Genomic DNA, 19,777 nt, shown 5'->3' on the forward strand with positions numbered 1-19,777 from the left:
TCAGCCTTGGTGGCCCTCTCGGTTGCGTTCCTTGCAGTTTCCTTAGCCAACCAAAGCTGTTCGTTAACAGCTTGGGCAGCCTTGGAACGGGCCTCCAGACGAGCCTGAACGTCAACCTCAAGGGCCTTGAAGGCCTTCTCCTTTTCTGCGGCAACGGCGGCAAGCTTCACATTCTCCTCACGGATGGCCCGCGCCTGAGCCACTTCAAGGCTACGCGCCGTCTTCAACTTGTCGTTTTCACGACAAAGTAGCTCGACGCGCGGCTGCATCCGGGCGAGAAGGATTCGAAGCTCGTTGGACAGCCTACCCTCCTGGTAGCTGGCCATGGCCTCCCCCAGCGTACCGCTTGGGGCGGCGTGACGCGCCCATTCGACGCAGTCTTCAGCAGTCCGGAGGGTCGTTCCCCGGCGGATCTTCCACCGAGGAGTGTACACCTCGTTGGAATCACGAACTGCAATAAAACAAAAAACAGTTAAGAAAAAGAAATGATGAAAGGGATATAAGCCAAAATAACCCTACGCACCTGTAGGGTCGACAACAGGCCGATAGCCACCAAACCCATCACCTGAACCTAAGGGATATCCATCCAAAAGGTCAAGGAGACGGGAATGAGGCAAGGATTGGCTAGACGCCCCAACCTCAAACGTACCTGAAGGACCGGCCGTAGTCGCAGGCGCCGGAGGAGACGTGGTGGAGGCTGCCGAGGCCGAAACCAACGGAAGTGAACTCACAACCGTGGCCGCGGCTGCGGAAGAACCCGCAAGAGATATCACCGCCGGCTCAGTGATGGATTTGGTGAAAATGGCACTGACAGCCGGCGGGGATAAGGTTACAGCTGGAACAGTTGGCTCAACGGGATGAGCAACCGAACCAGTACTGCAAGCAGGCGTAGTCGCCTGGGTCATCGCCTCGGGTAGGTTGACCAAACCTACCTTCATGGGTCCAGAGCTGCTCCCTCCCGCTCCACTTTGGAATGCCTTAGCATCCACGCCTGAACGAAGACAAGATAAATAAGTATAATAGCGGAAAGATAAGAAGTTAAAATTATGAACACTTACGGGTCTTTTTGAGCCTGAAGGAGCGAACAGGCGGGGACGAACCCGATGGAGCCGGCCTCTTCGTACCGGTTACCATCGTCGTTCTGGGCTGCTCGGAGGTGACAGCCGTTTCAACCTCCGGAGCAGTGGTCTTAACACCACCGGGGTTCCCCGCCACCTCTTCACTCTCGGTCTCCGACTCGGACCGATTCACCGGATCGGCAGCGGAGGCAACCTTCGCCTTCCCCTTCCCGCCGGCAGCCTTCTTCTTCCTCGCCAATAAAGGACCATCTGCGGATTCCTCATCAGAAGACGATAAAATTAAAGGAATTCCCGCAGAGGTTTCAGCATTGACAGGGCGAGGGTTAAAAAGTTCTTTACCTGGCCGCCTGGCGCTCAGGATCTCGTAGCCTGGCGGGTAGACCTCCACGAACCGATCCGCCATCTGCTCAAGGATGGGCAACTCGTTCTCATCCAGAGCACGAGTACCCATCCGAGCGGGACCATCACTCTCCCGCGGCTGCAGGAGAGACTGCAAGTCGTTTTCCTCTGAAACAAAAAGGAGAAACAGTTAAAAGAAAAACCTATATCAACAAAGAAGACAGAGCATACCATAAGGGACAGAGTTCAAACCGTATTCGAGGACGATGGGAATCTGGGACGCCTCCTTCCACACCCGGCTCATCCCAAGCATCACCATCCCGGACTCCGCAAAGCGGTACACCGGAGTCTGGATCCGGGAGATCTTGGCGAACCACTCCGCCTCCTGGTGGTTGAGGGCGTGAAGGGCGGGGAGTGCTCTCCCATTCTTAAACGTCATCGCAAGGGGGACGATGCGAGCGGAGATAAAGAAAAACTCCCGCTTCCACGACCGAAGACTGCGCTCGGTGGCGCAAATCTTCAGACCCTTGATCCGGTTGACCAGGGTGTACCACCCTTGGATGCACCTCCAGGAGTAGAAGGTCATCAGGCGGTCGACATGGGGCTCTACACCCATAATGAGGCACACCCACTCGAAATGGCGGATCTTCGCGATCGCCATTGGGTGTACCTCCGTCAAGTGTACACCATGTCTCTCCAGAACACGGTACACAAACTTCGTCAATGGGAACCTCAGATTCCCATAGACGAAGAATGCAGCGTACACCCCTATCTTGCCCTTGGGGGCATCGTACACCGTCTGATGAGGCTCCGGAAACTCAGGCTCGAAAGGCTCGAGCATGAACTTCCGGACGATGTACTGGTAGAGGTCAGTAGGAAGAGCGCACTGGCACTCGCCGGCAGTGCTCTTTTCGTCCTTTTCGGACGTCGACGTCGGATTCTCGACGAACAACTCAGCCTCCTCGGCAGTGGCCTCAAAATCACGGGAAGAAGACATGTTTTGGGTGTACAGAACAACGATTTCAGAAGAATGCTCGACAGAATAGTGAGTATTCGCCGGAAATCGTTTTAAGAAGATGAAGAGAGAAGTGAAAGTGAGGACTAAGGTGCACCCTCTCGCCCTTTATATACTCATCGCAATTAATGCGATGAATTTAATGCGGAAGAGAGAGAAATCGCAGGTGCAATGAAACTATGACACGTGGCAAAGAGCAAGCTGGCAACAGCTGTTGAAAGGACGCGTGCCATTAATTTCGCGGCCACGCGCCCGAAAAATCGAGCCCACGCGCCTGAAAAAGCGCCTGGAATGACCCTATACTGTCACGTCGCTATAACTTTCTGCACGTCCTGACACTGTCAGGAGAAACCGTCGGACGACGTTTCAACAGTTTGGACTGTTCTTATTCTTTCACCAACTCTTCGAATTTCAAAAAAGATTCAAAAATAAGCGAGAAAATACCCCTTACCTTGGCAACCAAGTAACTATAAGACAGGTGCAAGTACAGTGTCAAGGCAAAACCCTTCACAAACTTAGCACCCGCAGGGAATGGACGCCAAGAATACCTTGGAAGTAAGTTAACTATAAGACGAGTGCGGGTACAGTGTCAAGGCGAAACCCTTCACATACTTAGCACTCGCAGGGAATCGAAACCAAGAAGGATCTTCTGGGCCATGCTTGCGGAAAGGGAAATAACATCCACCTATAGTGGGAACGTTGAGAACTAGATTGTTTGAAGCTCCAGGAAGGAATTGGTTCTTTAACATAATTGATCACTATGTTTAAAACTACCAAAACCTCGTGAAGAATCTACACAAGTGAAACTCAACGCTCCTGACTTGCGAGGAGGTTACACACCTACCCGTATCATACCCAAAGATCAAGCAGAAAAGTCGGGAATTTCTGCACGTGGCATTAGGGAAACCGCGGGAAGAATCCCCACGGACAACCTTAAAACTAAATCCTTTTCAAAACCCCTTGCTTAAGTCCAAAGTTCACCTCACTTATTAACAATTCATGAGAAGAACATTGGACTGGGGGGACTTGAAGAGGTAGGTCCCAGCAGAGCCCAGTTGGACCCGCAAGACTCACCTTGAAGAGGGACGTCTGCGCAAGGACCAACTGGTTCCGCAGGACCCACCATGCTCAGAGATGAAGACCTTACGCGCAGTACGCCAGCTGTTCCCGCAGGGAAAGCCTCCCAATGGTGAAGTACCCCGCCTGTCCCCGCAGCTGCGGATACAAGCCATCAGGGAAGGCTACCCGCACTAATAGCAAGGCTACACGCACAAGACACTCAATAATTCAGTGTCACCCGAAGGAATGAGCAAGGCGGGAATACTCCCGCCCAAATGAGCCAGTCCGTATGCTTCTGGAAGATCTTTTGTACTATACCTGCCAAGGTATGGACAAAATAGACAAGATCTGACCAAAGCAGCCCATGAACCAATCACAGGGTGACAGCTCACCGACAACAGTACGAGGAGGAGCATGCTCTAGTACTGTTTGTCACTATTAGCCGCTGCCTACTCACCAACCCTTGTCGTGGCACGCACATAGCCTGCAGTTGGTGGAAAGGGAACAGTACACAGCCGGCCTTGTCACTATCAGCCGCTGCCTACCCACCAACCAGCATGGCACGTGCGTAGCCCATAGTTGGTAGAACAGGAATATTATACAGCTGGCTGTACCTGCATGGAAACCTACCTTCGGCTATAAATACTCCAACACCTTGGAACGGTATCATGATCTGGTATTTTACCTTCACTAGCTATTTCTTTCAATATACACTTATATTCAGAGCAATCTAGTCTGATTCTCATGCCGGAGGGTGGTCACAAGGAGGAACCCCCCCCCCCCCCCTTCTCAGTGACGAGCTCACGGTGTTTGTTTTGCAGGTCATCTGAAGAACATCCTTCTTTACCGGACCTGACCCTCGTGGGAAACATCTATTTAACCCCCAGATCATCCGTAATCTGCCCGGGGTCGATTAGTGTTTCTTCAAAGGTGCAACATTCATTACATATATTTTTTACTAAAGGGTGATGATGTGACAGAAAATGCCCCTTAAGAGGCATTAACAATTACTCATGGTCTTCGATGCTAGTGGGGATTGTGGCAAGATAAAGTGGTCAAAATTGCTAACTTGATTGTACATCATGAACCTAATTATAGGTGATTAGATTGTGTTTTTCAAGTATGCATCAAAACTCCATTTTAAATTTGGTTCTTTGTTTTAGTTAAAGGACCCATATATAACTTGAATTGTTCAATGTTTATAAGCCTAGTTCACCATATTATGGTTCTATGTTAATTATTATACATCAAATTAGTAACATGGTTCAAGTTATATATGGGTCCTTTATATGGGTCCTTTATATATGGGTCCTTTATATGGGTCCTTATAAACATTGAACAATTCAAGTTATATATGGGTCCTTTCCATATATGCAATTTATTAGAATAACAAACAGAATAAGCATACAATGCAATCGATTCATACGAACAAAATGACAATGAAATAGTTTGACCCGTAGGCCAATTCTAATGCCGATGTATTCCAATTTCCTCTCGATTAAACACAAAGATGAGAACAAACAATAATGTGGTCAGATACTAGTACTATTAGCACAACATACCCTTGTTTCAAAACCAAACAATAATGTTATCAACATAACTAACAACTTCAGCAACAGCATCTACACTTTAAGACATCTAAACATGTATAAGGTACCGACATCTGCTCTAGCTCATGTGCACCCGGTAGCGGTTCCATTGCATATATGCTTGTTCTTGCAAAGCAAAAATTATATAGATTTCGGCACGCGCCTTTACTGAACGGATACACTCTTTCCGGGATCGTTCTACACATCAATTCCAATATTGAAATTAGTACAAACATGGCACAAAAGTTATATTATCAATCAACTAACCTCATATATGGTATTCTCCTGCGTCTCACAAGTTCATATGTGGTTTGATTTGTCACGATTAAATAGCTGAAAAGATAGATACGTATTAATAATATATATAAGGGCGTGCTTAATACATAACCAATTTTATGTAGTATACCACGAGAATAGCAATAAACACTTGTATGTAGTGCTCGTCAGATAACAGAGTCCGGTTATGCGGTTACACAACCGCCTTATGTACAACATATAAAGCAATAGATACACGTGCTTATATAGTTCTCGCAGTTATATGTTAGAAATTAGTTTTGTATTGAACATACCTCTACATATGAGTGTGTACTTATATTGTGTAAAATGGCATAAGAATGCTAATAACACAATCTTAAAAACAAAACCTTACCTATGGAATAGAAGAAGCAGCAGAAGAAATATTAACGCGATTGACAATATAGATAACAGAATAATCATGATAACATCCACCAACCTGAATGAAATGAAAAAAATTGTAACATCCAACTACAAATATAATTGAATAGCATGATGGAAACGAGTATATAAGACTTTGGAGCTGTTCTAAACAATTTAATAACAAAATAAATAATAAATAATAAAAATTATTATAAAAAGAAAAAGGAATAACAAGGTAAAATGAGTAGGGGTGTGCATGAACCAAAATAACTGATTTGTAACTGAAATAACCGACATAACCTAACACAAATCACGATGGTTTGGCTTTAAGTTCTTTTCGAAAACTGAATTTCCAGTTTGGTTTGGGTCTTTCGTGTACATAAAAACGAAAAGGCCAAAACGAACCAAAACCATTGTGAAAACCGAAAACAGACTTTTTTTTATTGAAATTATGGATTATAATATTTATTTTTACTGTTAAGTAATTTATACAAACTAATAAACGATGTAGCCAAGAAGTTTTATAACCAACTGTGTGATAATCAATTAAATCATTAATTAAAAAAGATTTAAGGCCAAAAAATTTCAGGCCCAAATGACAAAACCGAACCCAACTGGCCCATGCACGCCGCTAGAAATGAGTATATGACACAGGATAACAAAAATCGACATCTTTTAAAAGCTTTTAAATTTTCAATTAATAAGAAGGGTCAGAAAGTATAATATACCATGCTTTTTCAAATGAAGCTTGTAGATACTCAATATACAAAATGCCAGTCCAAATACACAAGGCTGTTTCCTCAAGAATGTACCACCTGTAAAATCATTCAACCAACAACACAAACATATCCTCAAACAATTAGAAATTAAAATAAAAAACTCAAGTATAGAATGTATAAATTACGCACCAAAATCGACAATGGTTGCCCTGGCCAATACACGTTCCGAGCCAAACACAATGGTGATCAAACTGAAGAACACATCTGTCACAATCATGACAATGTTTGGCTCTTGGAGGCTGCAATAAAGTTTTTCAACAAACATTTGAATTTAAGGATAATTTCATATATCCCATCAAAACTTGAATAATGTCATATTTACTTTGCCCAACAAAAAACCATCATAAGAAAGATACCCATTTTTATATATTTTACCCTTCCTTATTTAAGGATTCAGGTTTATGTGAGTTTGAAATAGGATTGTATGAAATTTAAGTGTTTTAAACGAGCATATTTGATATCACAACCTTTTTAAACTACATCATAAGTGTATCAATCAAATTTGATATTATTGTATGTTCTTAGAGGTATATATAAAATTGCCCCTAAATTTTAACAAGAAATATGTGTTATCTTCTTTTAATATGAACTTGGTTCAACATAATGGGATGAGTAGCAACCCTTTTAAACTACATCATACGTGTATCAATGAAATTCTATTTAACAGACGCCATTCATAACCTGGTAACTTAGCAAAAAACCTAATTGACATGAACCAACCATTTCAATTTATGACTTTAAAGATTAGATTTTTGGTAATTATGCAGTTAAAATCTCAACAACAAAGGAAAGATGCACAAAAATGTACCTGCACAACATTACAGTAAGAGCAAGTGTAAGTCCTGTAACAAAACAAAGTTGTCAGTAATTACTAAAAATTAAGCAAGGCACATGAAACAAACATGATCTTGATTACAGTTTAGCGATTATCATTTTCCAATTTGGCTTAAATTGAATAATATGAAACCTGGTTATTATTTAGTGATATTTTTTCTTCAGTATTACCCCCTACTTCAAGTTAACTGTTACAAACTAGTAACTAAATAGTAATCAACATTCATATATGTTTCACTTGCCTCACTTGATTTTAAAACATAACTACATTCATACAAGAATATAACACCTAATGGAAGGAAGACAATAAAGCCTCATTGCACCATTTAGATATCATGTAGTAACTTAAAAATAATAAAATATATAAGCAATTATACAAAAGGAAATGCATAACATAACTAAAATAACAAGCAACTACCTGACAGATGTTCCAGATGGATACATGTCCATCACGAGCTTTGTCCAATTCATCGGGTTATTCCCTACAATATTGTCTCCTGAACGGTTTTTATCTATGGTTACAACCACACTGCCATTTTTACTTGAAGCAGGTTGTCTTTGCTTGATCATTCACATAAATATACAAATAAATTATCATGTTTTCAATACAACTAAATCACTATTAAAAATACAAAATTATGAGCTTACTTTGATGTTTCTGACGCCCTTAATGAGGCTTCGGTTTTAGCAAATTCTCTCATTGCATCAATCACGTACCTAAGCACGTATAAAACCATTAAACTTATACAGCAGTACAGAACACACTCAATATTGTTATTTTTTAAAAACAAAATGTAATCAGCCAGTCACATACCCTGGAGTAGAACCCGAGGTAAAGAAATACTGAACCAATGTAGCAACAACCAACAGAAAATAGATTGATGTGTACCTGTACAATTGTAACACAATTAATAAAATGTTGTTAATGTTCATCAAGAGCATAGTTATTAAAATCCCTCGCTTCTTGCGCCTAGGCCCACTTTTCAGGCAAGGCTCAATAAATGCGCTTCTAGTTCCTATGCGAGCGCTTCGGTATTGTCTACGATAGGAACATGAGAAGATAAAAGCCGAGCAAAAGAAACGCAAGGAACGCGTTTGAATCTTAGATCTAGGAGACGTCAAAGGAATCACATTGAACAATTTGTTATTCAAGTTTCGGAAATACATTTGAATCTCGACCCTTTAGAACTTTCGGTACTAACTAAATGATATCAAAATGTTATATAATAGCTTTTGTTTATTTTATATGAAGAATAGTATTATTTTTCATACACATAATACACTTTTTTTTCTCAGGCTCTTGCTTATGCCTTTGACAACTATGATCAAGAAGTGAAATAACTAGCCCTAACTAGGCATAATTAGAAAACAGAAGCTTTACATGATCAGTATCAGTAACAGTAACAATAATATTAAAAATCTCAAACTCTAAAACACTGAACTTAGGCTAATAATAGTAGAGTATATAATAAGTACAGCATGTGCTTACAAAGGTTGAGTTTTGAATTTGTCTCTGAAGTCTTGATTGAAAATAAAAAGAAGGCCAACAAATAAGAGATGCAGCATGACCAAAGCCAATCGCAAACACAAGGTAGATCTTCTAACTGCAATCAACAAGAAACCAAATAGAATGAAACCCACTTCACTATGGACAAAAGGGTATCGTATAATATCATTATTACCTGGATCGGAGAGACATGGGAAGACGTAGAAGCATCGATCGCGAGAAGGAAGGCAGCAGCTCATCATCGTCATTCGACGCCAGTCAAATTGAAACAGATGAGGAGGTTATATTATTATTATTATTACTATTGCATATTATAAAGATAGACAGATAGTAGCTTGGAATTTGGTGATAAACAAACAAACAAACAGAGGTCAAGATTTGGGGGTGCGGTGGGAAGACAAAGGTTAGTGATGATGAATGATGGGATAATATGATAATTGCAGACTAGTGCTTTCATCTACACTTGTTTTGCAACATTGACCCTTATCTTATGGGCATGTAGTTGTAGCTAGTAACTAGTATCAAGCCCCACCGCGTTGCGGCGAGGGTGATAGCACCTATGTCACACCACCGCCATCGATCACAAATACTGGAAAATACTCGTATCAAAAAAGAAATAATAAACAAAAAAAAATTAAAACCGAACCAAAAGTAGATGTGAAAAAGTTGAAACACGCACACGAACGTAAAACTTAGAAAACAATAACCAGTCGATCTAAGATTCATGCATTGCGACAGAGCCGTTAGCCACTAAATTGAAGAGAAATGCACTTAAAAACGTTGAATACACACGCACGTTACGTGTTAATTCACAAATTTTAGACCGAAAAGTAAACGAAATATTTGTAAAAGATGAAAGTACATGTGACCAAAATTGAAAGTAAAAGATTGTTGGGTTGAATTATTAAAAGTAAGAAATTAAAGATTTAAAAAAATATTACTAAAGCACAAAGTACAAACCATGTTGCATACTCAACTTGCTTATTGTATATATCTACAATTGTGTATTTATTCTACTTTACTTACTAAATAAATACTAACTAGTTTATAGGAAAAAAAACACCACTTTTGTACACTTCTATGTTAGAAAAAGGGAGTATTTTATACTAATTCCAAACTTAGAGGGTGTAAACTATAATTAGTTTGTTAGTTGTTCAAAGCTAGGGCTTATATGCTTATAATAAAATTCCTCTTTCTTTCTTTGTTAATCAATTCTTGTTCATGATATCAAATCACAAATTGTAACATCAATTGAACAGTTCATTGATCTTGATTCAATGATGTTTTAAGAACCTGTTGGGCGGTTGATGAGTGAGTTAGATTGAACACAAGCAGTCAGGAACAAAAGAGGACTAGTTGCTGATGACTTATTATAATGAGTGGCGAGGTAAGAAAAAAGAATCAAAAGGGAAGAATAAGAGATGGCGAAAGTATGAACAGAGTTAGTAGTTCATCATAGTTTGAGTCTCATAGGCAAAAAGAGAAGATCAGGTCAAAAATCAAGAGAATCAAAAGTTTCAATCCAAGAAAAGGGTAAATAAAGTGTTTCAAGTGTGATATGTTGGGACACCATGCAAGTGATTGCCTAGGGAAGGTCAGAGATCAAGAATCAAATATGAATCAAGTAGATTTGAACATGAATCGGACTCAAGAGAGTGGATCAGCTTTGTTTATGATTCAAATTGAAGCCAAAAAGGAAGTGGTCTTTATGAATGAACATAAAGTGGTCCCCTCAAATTATGAAGGAGGAGACTCTGAATGGTATCTTAACAATGGGGCATCAAACCATATGAGTGGTTATCTTTCCATGTTTTCACAACTTAATAGGAATAAAAATGGTAGTGTAAAGTTCGGAGATGGTTCATTTATAGATAGTCTAGGCAAAGGTATAATTACTCTAGATGGAAAGGGTAGTGAACATAGGTTTTGAGAAGTAATATCCTAAGTTTAGGACAGGAAACCGCGGGGGGGGGGGGGGGGGGGGGGGTGAAGTAAGGATGAGAAATGAATTTTTGTGGCTTTATAATAGGATAGGAAACTTATTGATGAAGGTTCCAAGATCCTCTAATAGGTTGTATAAGATTAGTCTTAGAGTTGGCTCTTCTAGATGTTTGCAGGCTAGACCGGACAGTCCAACATGGCTTTAGCATGGGAGGCTGGGTTGGGTCATGTCAATTTTGACACTCTGAGAATTATGACAAGTAGACAAATGGTTAAAGGTCTGCCTTTAATATGTCATCCTACTCTGGTTTTGTAAGGTCCCGTTCCCGGTAACCCTACTTTGGCGTTGGATTTACTCATAAATACAGATCTAAAATCAGAGTTAATTAAAATTTTCGCGGAATAATTAAAACTTCATACATTTCATTACAAAACATCAAATCATGTCTTAACATACAAGTTGTCCTTTAATAAACATTAACATAAAACAGTCATGACACTTCTTCATATATGCCAGTCTCTTTAGCTCATGTCACGTGTCCCTCCTCAAGCCAGCTGCCTCAATTTATTTGCCTGCGTGCATACTAAAAGTCAGCTACGCTGAGTGAGTTATAGTTAATAAATTAACATACATTAAATTCATATCCTTACTCATACGTGTCCGAAGATACGTATTCATACCTTACCTGTTATTACTTCTTTCATACATACTTTATATACATATATACGTACTTACATACTTTCTTTCATAAAACCCTATGGTATACCATAAGCTATTCTATCTTAAACATCACAGATATTATAAGGGTCTGGTCCCTAACATCTCAGATATTATGAGGGTCTGGTCCCTATCATCTCAGATATTATGAGGGTCTGGTCCCTATCAGATATTATAAGGGTGAAGTAAGGATGAGAAATGAATTTTTGTGGCTTTATAATAGGATAGGAAACTTATTGATGAAGGTTCCAAGATCCTCTAATAGGTTGTATAAGATTAGTCTTAGAGTTGGCTCTTCTAGATGTTTGCAGGCTAGACCGGACAGTCCAACATGGCTTTAGCATGGGAGGCTGGGTTGGGTCATGTCAATTTTGACACTCTGAGAATTATGACAAGTAGACAAATGGTTAAAGGTCTGCCTTTAATATGTCATCCTACTCTGGTTTTGTAAGGTCCCGTTCCCGGTAACCCTACTTTGGCGTTGGATTTACTCATAAATACAGATCTAAAATCAGAGTTAATTAAAATTTTCGCGGAATAATTAAAACTTCATACATTTCATTACAAAACATCAAATCATGTCTTAACATACAAGTTGTCCTTTAATAAACATTAACATAAAACAGTCATGACACTTCTTCATATATGCCAGTCTCTTTAGCTCATGTCACGTGTCCCTCCTCAAGCCAGCTGCCTCAATTTATTTGCCTGCGTGCATACTAAAAGTCAGCTACGCTGAGTGAGTTATAGTTAATAAATTAACATACATTAAATTCATATCCTTACTCATACGTGTCCGAAGATACGTATTCATACCTTACCTGTTATTACTTCTTTCATACATACTTTATATACATATATACGTACTTACATACTTTCTTTCATAAAACCCTATGGTATACCATAAGCTATTCTATCTTAAACATCACAGATATTATAAGGGTCTGGTCCCTAACATCTCAGATATTATGAGGGTCTGGTCCCTATCATCTCAGATATTATAAGGGTCTGGTCCCTAACATCTCAGATATTATCAGGGTCTGGTCCCTATCATCTCAGATATTATAAGGGTCTGGTTCCTTCTGTCTCGAATAACTGTACAATTATCATACGTGCATACTTTATATATCTTCTAGTTATAAATATGTACATACTCGTTCATACAATCATTATGTAATAATACATTCAACACACAATCATACACGTATCATACACTTACCAATCAAGTAAGTGTATTATCTACCACATAGGACTATGTGTATGCACACAGCCCCGAAAACATACCAGATAAAGGGGGCTAGAACTCACCTGGAGTCGGTTTCTCTCGCCGTTAATGGTAATGCCCTTCCTTAGTTGTGCACGGCTAACTGTATAATACATTGCGCGTGTCAATTATCCATTACTACTAATTCCTACATCTAAGTTAATGAAACCCTCAACTAATGGGGGTCCGGGGGCAGTGCCCCTGGTAGCGGGGTCTAGGGGCGGCAGCCTCTAGCAGGGTCCAAGGGGCAGGGTCAGCTGGGAAAATTTTATTTTCGTTAAAAGTCCTTTATCAAAAACACATTAGAAAATGAATTTTATGAAATTTCGCACGGCCATTTCGCATGGAAATTTCGCTTCGCATGGATTTTTGCTTCGCATGCTTATTTCGCTTCGCATAGGATTTCGCTTCGCATGCTTCTTTCGCTTCGCATGGCGTGCGATGCGAAATTCTTGGATTTCGCATGGCATGTGATGCGAAGCCCTTTTTCATGCGAAAAAACCCCTTTTACTTCATTTTTACTATTTTACGGCCATTTTCCTCCGAGACTCTTCCTTAGGGCCCGATTCTACTCTTTTTATGGGTCTTGGGTTGTACCAACTTTGTATACCCATGTTTCTCATAGTCCAACCGTCACCTTTTTAGCTTAAAATGCACCCAAGAGGTTATAACTTACCAAGTTTATGTTTTTCTTACATTTTACAGCCCGATCTACCATTTTATCAGTTTGCATGTCGAAACCGACCTAAAACTTAACCTTTTTAACCAAAACCCACCTTCGGTTCTCGGGTTCGGTTCAGATCTGAAAGAACTCGAGGATCTGGACGTGATTCTTGGTGTTTGATGACGTTCCACACGAGGTTCGTTCTTCCTTTTTGCATGGATTTGGATCCGAAATGTAGAGAGATAATGTATGTGTTCTTGAGTGTGTGTGTGTTGTGAAGGGAAGGAAATGGTGAAAGGGTGGAGGGGTTGGGTTTATATAGGAGGGTTATAGGCCCCACAACCCACTCACAATTCCAAATCCAAATATTATCAAAACATTTAACACACGACTAACTTGACGACACACAGTTAATAACAACTTTCTGTTATTTATTATTTAACAAAAGTTGGATGTTACAGGTTTGTGTTGCCTACTTAGCAAGAAAGACTCTAGGATATCATTCCCGGATTAGCCTTGTATGGAGTTGATGTAACCATGAAGTTTGTTTCAGTTGACTTGTGTGGTCCAATCTTGCCCACAACACAGGCCGAAAATAAATGCTTTATGCTCATCCTTGATGATCATACTAAGTATATGTGGATATTTGCTTAAAAGTAAGGATCAGACATATTAAACCTTTAAGTTGTTTAAAAGAAGGGATGAGAATGAGCATACTTTGAAAGTTAAAAATTTTGAGATTAAGTAGGGGTGGAGAGTTTACCTCCTTAGAGTTTAATTCTTTTTATGCAAATGAGGGGATTAAAAGATTGCTTATTGCATCATATTCTCCTCAGCAAAATGGTACAGTAGAGAGGAGAACTAGGACAATCCTAAACATGACAAGAAGCATCAAGAAAGCAATCTCAAGGTTTTTGGGCAGAGGGTGTTAGACACTTAGTCTACATTCTCAATAGAGTTCACACAAAAGCCCTGAAATCATGCACCCCATATGAAGCGCTGAAAGGAAAGAAACCAGATTTGCAGCATTTAAGGATATTTGGGTGTACTGGTCATGTAAAATTAACAAAGCTTGGTTTAAAGAAATTGGATGATAGAAGCATACCCATGGTCTATTTAGGTGTTGATACTAGGTCAAAGGCATATTTGATGGTGCTAGTAGAAGGATAGTTGTTAGTAGCGATGTGCTCTTTGAAGAAGATAAACATTGGGATTGGTATTCCAGTCTTGAGAAAGTTGGGGGGGAGGGGTGTCTGATCAAAGTTGGGTAGAGTTATATGTCCAGTTGGATGAATATGATGAACTTGTTTCAGAACAGGTGAGCAGTGAGGTATAGATTTAGAATACACAACAGTTTGAGCATGGTCAGAATTCAAATGATGTTGATGTTGGTTCAATTGATATGTTAAAAGGTTCAAATACTACTGGTCAAGTTTCAAATACCGGTTCTAGTAAAGGAGATCAGATTGTGACAAGATCACGTAGAGTCTCAACTTTGCCTTATAGATTGCATGACTTTGTTTTAAACAATAACGTAAGATATATGGCTGAGAGACAAGCAGAAAGTAATACAATAAGGTTATTATTATTGATCTAACATAAAGTGTACATCTTTTAGCATCGAATTATCCTCATATTTTGGTAAAACTTCATGCAAATTCATTGTATTTGGTCCTTATTTGAGTCATTTGTGAATTTATAGATCCGGGCGCCTGCCCGACAAAGAAATGATGAAAAGATGGCATTTTTAGGACAAAAATTAAGAAACTGCTTAATGTGCACAACCATGACAAAAGGTGCATAACCGTGCCAAGCCAACAAGACCATCACTGCCAGTGCCGAGCCAAAATTGTCGGGCACGATCGTGCGGTTTGCCGAGCACGATCGTGCACTTCCGAGAAGATGGAGCTAGTGCCGTCAGTGGACCAGCTAGTGCCGATATTTGACCGTCACGACCGTGCATATTGCCGGGCATGATCGTGCACTTTCCGGAATACAGACAGATCGCGCATGATGGTGCATTAGACAGTGCCAGCCATGCACGACTGTGCACTTTTAGTGCATAACCATACCTATTCAGAGAAACTGCAAATCTAGTCGGCAAAAAATGAAATATTGACTTACTAAATCGGTGCAGGAGCATGCACTTTATGTGCACGACCGTGCTCCTCGTCCAGATAGCTTATAAACATTCATTTATCTTCATTTTTAGTGCGTGAAGCGTTGGTGATTCTCTCTCAACTCTTTCAAAATTTGTAGTGTGTTTCCTTGAGAGTTTTAAGGATTCCACCACCCTCTAGATCCTTCATTCCAATCTTCAATCCTTGTTTGATTTAGTTTGCATTCCTTTGTTCTTGAACATGTTTTGTAAGCTTATTTCTAGTTGGATTGTAGTTGTATCAAGCTTTATGGGCTAAATATTCTTGTTACTTAGATCATGTTGAAGTTTTTACTTACTTGGTAATTACCTATGCATGATTTTACAAATTTTGGTGTTCTTCAAATTTATAATGAGTTCTTAAGTAGAAATTAATGGTTTAAATGCTTGTTAACTTACATAATCTTGTTACTTTAATAGATGCTTGACCATATTATGTTGGAAAACCATGTGTTGATTGTTTGTTTATAAACTTTGTTTGTGTATGCATGCTTAGTTTATACCATTTTGTTAGGAATAACTAGTGGAAATTGACTTGGTTGTGAGAGTTTAATAAGTATAGAAACTTATCACTTGATATTGGAAAATTGCAAGGTGATAACATGAATCTTGATTTAGTTAATGTTTGCTAGAGGTTGAGGCCACAATCCTTAGGTTATATTTGCTAGAAAGATTCATGTGTTGATTTTGGTCTCTTGAGCTTGTTTATTTTTATATGATTTTAGGTGGTTAGGGTATTGTTTTCATGCTAGCTTTTCTTTTATTATGATATTAGGTGGTTTTGACAAACTTGCTAATATATGGTTGCAAACTTGAATGAATACTTATCATGATGTTTTTATGCTAGTATTAGATCACCTTGATTGGAATCCAATATTTATTTCATCTTAATGTTATTATCATTGTCATTTATATCACAAGTTTAAGTAGATGCATGGTCTAGGTAACTTTGTTTGATTGATTGTTTCTTGTATTTTTACTTGCTTGCTTTTATTACATGCTAGTTTGGTTAGTTAAATATTCAATTTGAGATTTACTTGTTGGGTAGGTCATTTACAAAAATTTAGTACTAGAAAGTTGTCGTGTCCATGGATTGATACTCGGTTCTTACCGATCCTTTATTACCGTAAAGGACCAACCCATCTATCTGGATTAGAAGAATTAGGAAAATTGGTCAAAAGGTCAATAAACTTGTTCAACTGATGAAGCTCAATACCACCTTTAGGTGGTCTCCGCTAAGCCCATTTCCAATGTCGACCGCCATTGTGGTCCATAAGAAAGCAATCCATGTCACTTTCAAGACGAAATAGACCATATATTAAATCTAGACTCGATACTATTTGTCACCAACTGCACATCCTTCCGAGACGGTGTTGAGTATCACAAATTAAGAAAGGGATCATATTTTTTGAATGAGTTGATGTATGTTTTGTTTTTAAGTTTAACTGGGGCTGTGCAATTGTTTGGAACCGTGAGAATCGAACCAAAACCGAAAATGACTGAAAAATAGAACCGGAACCTCTTATAGTAAACCGTTTCCGTTTCAGAACCGGGGTTCTAGCTAATTGGTTATGTGCTAGAACCGGTTAGATCGTTTATTTATCAAATGGGTTGTGTAAACTTTGCACATTTCAAAACAAGTTAATATAATTGTATGTATTCTTTCATGGTAAAATTAATTTAGATTATAACATAACATCCATTATTTATTTGATTAAAACCTAATTATTGAAGGCAAATAAATCATTAGTGGCGAAAGATTAAAGAAGACCGTACTATTTTATATTATATTACTTTGAAAGCTTGAATCAAAATTGATCCTGGCTGCTAGGTATTGAACGAAAGAAAGAAGATTTGAATTAAAGAATGATTGAATGGATGTCGGCTAACTAAATTACTTTATAAAAATGGAGATTGGTAAATTTATTTAAAGAATTTTTAATATTCCGGTTCTTCGCTTCCACGTCTAAAAACGTTGGTTATACCCTTTAGTTTCGGCTCTTCGGTTTTGACAGTTCCAAACCGTTTCTTGCTCACTCGTAAGTTTAAATGTACTTTTTATTTTTAAGTTAGTGGATGCTTTATTTGTAATTTTATATTTATTTTTAAATTTCAATTTTATTTAAAATAATATTCTTATAAATGTATATATAAAATAAACTTTCTATAAAGATAATTTGATTATAAAATTAAATGTAAAAGTATGTGATGATGTGAATGATGAGATAAATGGTTATAAAGGTTTATAAAATTAGCGTTTTGAAGAAAATAAAGTTTTGAGTTAGATTTGAAATATGGCATGAGGTGTTTGTGAAGGTTTATGGATTGTAGCATTAGAGTCTAGAGATGCTATAGTTATTTGTTTTATATTGAAGTAAACTTTTGCATTGTATTTAATTAATCACACCATTGCTTTCATGGACCAGGTCATAATTCATGCCCTCACGTTCTCAAAGTATGGCCAAAACTTGTATATGGTGCGCACATCTCCACTCTTTACGTCTACTTCTTCAAACCCATATTCACTACTATATAAAACCGGCTGCTCATGTTTGAGACCGATTCATCTATCCCAAACTCACAACATTTAATGGCGAGAACACGTAAATCTTGGTTTGGGGTTATCCGAAGAAAGCTTCTCAGGTCGTCTCCGCATCCTTCTGAGACCAATATAGTACTCCACACAACCAATACAACATTTTCTCAAGAACAACCACCGCCTCCACCATCAACCCCTGCCACCATCACCAATGATCACGTAGGTGAAGATGATGGTGCGTCAGTCAAAGAAACCGCTGCAGCCACTAAGATCCAAGCTTGCTTTCGACGCCATCTTGTATGTTTGTGCACCTTAATAATTATTATTCATTTTATTCATTAAAAAGTAGTGTTTACATCGAAGCAGAACATAGATGGTCAATAAGCTTTGACGCTAATCCTTTTAAATAACAAAACTAAGTCATTTTTTTCTTTTTTTTTATTATGATTTAACGGAGAACGTAATAATAATATTGTATATTATATAGGCACGGAGGGCATATAAGGCGTTGAGGAGTCTGGTGAAGCTTCAAGCAGTAGTTCGAGGTGCGTATGTGAGGAGGCAGTCTCGTATAGCTTTTGAATGCATGCATGCTCTTGTGCGGCTTCAGGTTGTGGTTCGAGCTCGCCAACTTCAGCTCCTCACTTCTAACCTAAGCTGTATTGTTCCAGCTGTGTGATTGTTTAAGGTTTATAGCTAGAATATATTAAGCTTACTTGAATCTTCACAGAATGTAATTTGTAACTAGTTTGATGAAATTTCTTAAGCGATGGAGATGTTTGTAAGAGAAAGACAAATTATCTTTAATCTTTAACAGGTTAAATGTATAAAACAAATACAAAATGAAAGTTATAGCAAACTTATTGTGGGTTATATAAAATGAATTAAGTAAAAAGTGAATGTTTAATGGGTTATATAATGTGTTCATGAACAAAAATTGGCTATTAAGAACTTGAAATGGGTGAGTTTTGAAACAGTCGCTGAATGGGTCAATAAAAAAGGAAAAATGGTCAAAAACTTAGCATTTGAGATAAAATTTTGGTACACAAGATATAATAGCTTGTTATCTGTTCAAAAAGCTTGCAACTTGTAGTTTGGGATCATAGCTCGCTCGATAAAAGCTCGAATAAAAGTAGCTAAAAAACTTGATTTGAAACAACCTGAGCCAAGCTGGCTCATTTTTGTAACCGATCCGGTCGAGCTCGACCCTAGCTCGGCTCGGGTCATGGCTCAGCTTGTTGGCTCGATCAAAGACTCGTTTAACTTCAAGCTCGAGCTTGAGCCGAGCAGAGCTGAGCTGCCTCATTTAATTTCGATCTTGAGCTCGGACCCACCCTAGCACGACTCTTTAACAGCTCTACTTAAGGTGTAATCATGTTGGGTTGAGGATGTAATAGTAATAGTAATATTGATCAAATTGTTATGAAATTATGTTGCATGTTAAATACTTGTTTTTGACATGTTCAGTGTTAATTTCAAGAGGTCAACTACTTGGAGAAAGGAGTCGTACAATTAGGATTTACAGACTTTAATTACAGCTTTCATGAAATGCATAACTTTCATTTTTCTTTTTATTAATTCTCCTTTATTTCTTAATGTAATAGATGATTTTGTTTTTTCATTACTTTTTTCTAG

The 19,777-nt window shown here is 38.7% G+C and overlaps 2 protein-coding genes across 2 annotated transcripts; one reads left to right on the forward strand and one right to left on the reverse strand.

Annotated features, from left to right (window-relative positions):
• Positions 1 to 4,932: 4,932 nt before the first annotated feature.
• On the reverse strand, positions 4,933 to 9,106 carry LOC143552379 (protein S-acyltransferase 10-like). Its single transcript, XM_077042619.1, has 11 exons — positions 9,034 to 9,106; positions 8,841 to 8,955; positions 8,166 to 8,240; positions 8,000 to 8,068; positions 7,770 to 7,907; positions 7,326 to 7,359; positions 6,647 to 6,756; positions 6,467 to 6,553; positions 5,731 to 5,814; positions 5,349 to 5,414; positions 4,933 to 5,279 (listed from the first exon to the last, which is right to left on the reverse strand). The coding sequence occupies exons 1-11, from the start codon at positions 9,104 to 9,106 to the stop codon at positions 5,102 to 5,104; spliced, it is 1,029 nt and encodes a 342-aa protein (XP_076898734.1). The 3' UTR covers positions 4,933 to 5,101.
• Positions 9,107 to 18,193: 9,087 nt separating this feature from the next.
• On the forward strand, positions 18,194 to 18,821 carry LOC143552381 (uncharacterized). The gene is made up of 2 exons (XM_077042620.1): positions 18,194 to 18,439; positions 18,630 to 18,821. The coding sequence occupies exons 1-2, from the start codon at positions 18,194 to 18,196 to the stop codon at positions 18,819 to 18,821; spliced, it is 438 nt and encodes a 145-aa protein (XP_076898735.1).
• Positions 18,822 to 19,777: the final 956 nt, after the last annotated feature.

This window comes from Bidens hawaiensis, unplaced genomic scaffold (genome assembly GCF_021521415.1).
Source record: "Bidens hawaiensis isolate Kalapana, Puna unplaced genomic scaffold, B.hawaiensis_p1.1 tig00016868_1, whole genome shotgun sequence".
NCBI lineage: Eukaryota > Viridiplantae > Streptophyta > Magnoliopsida > Asterales > Asteraceae > Bidens > Bidens hawaiensis.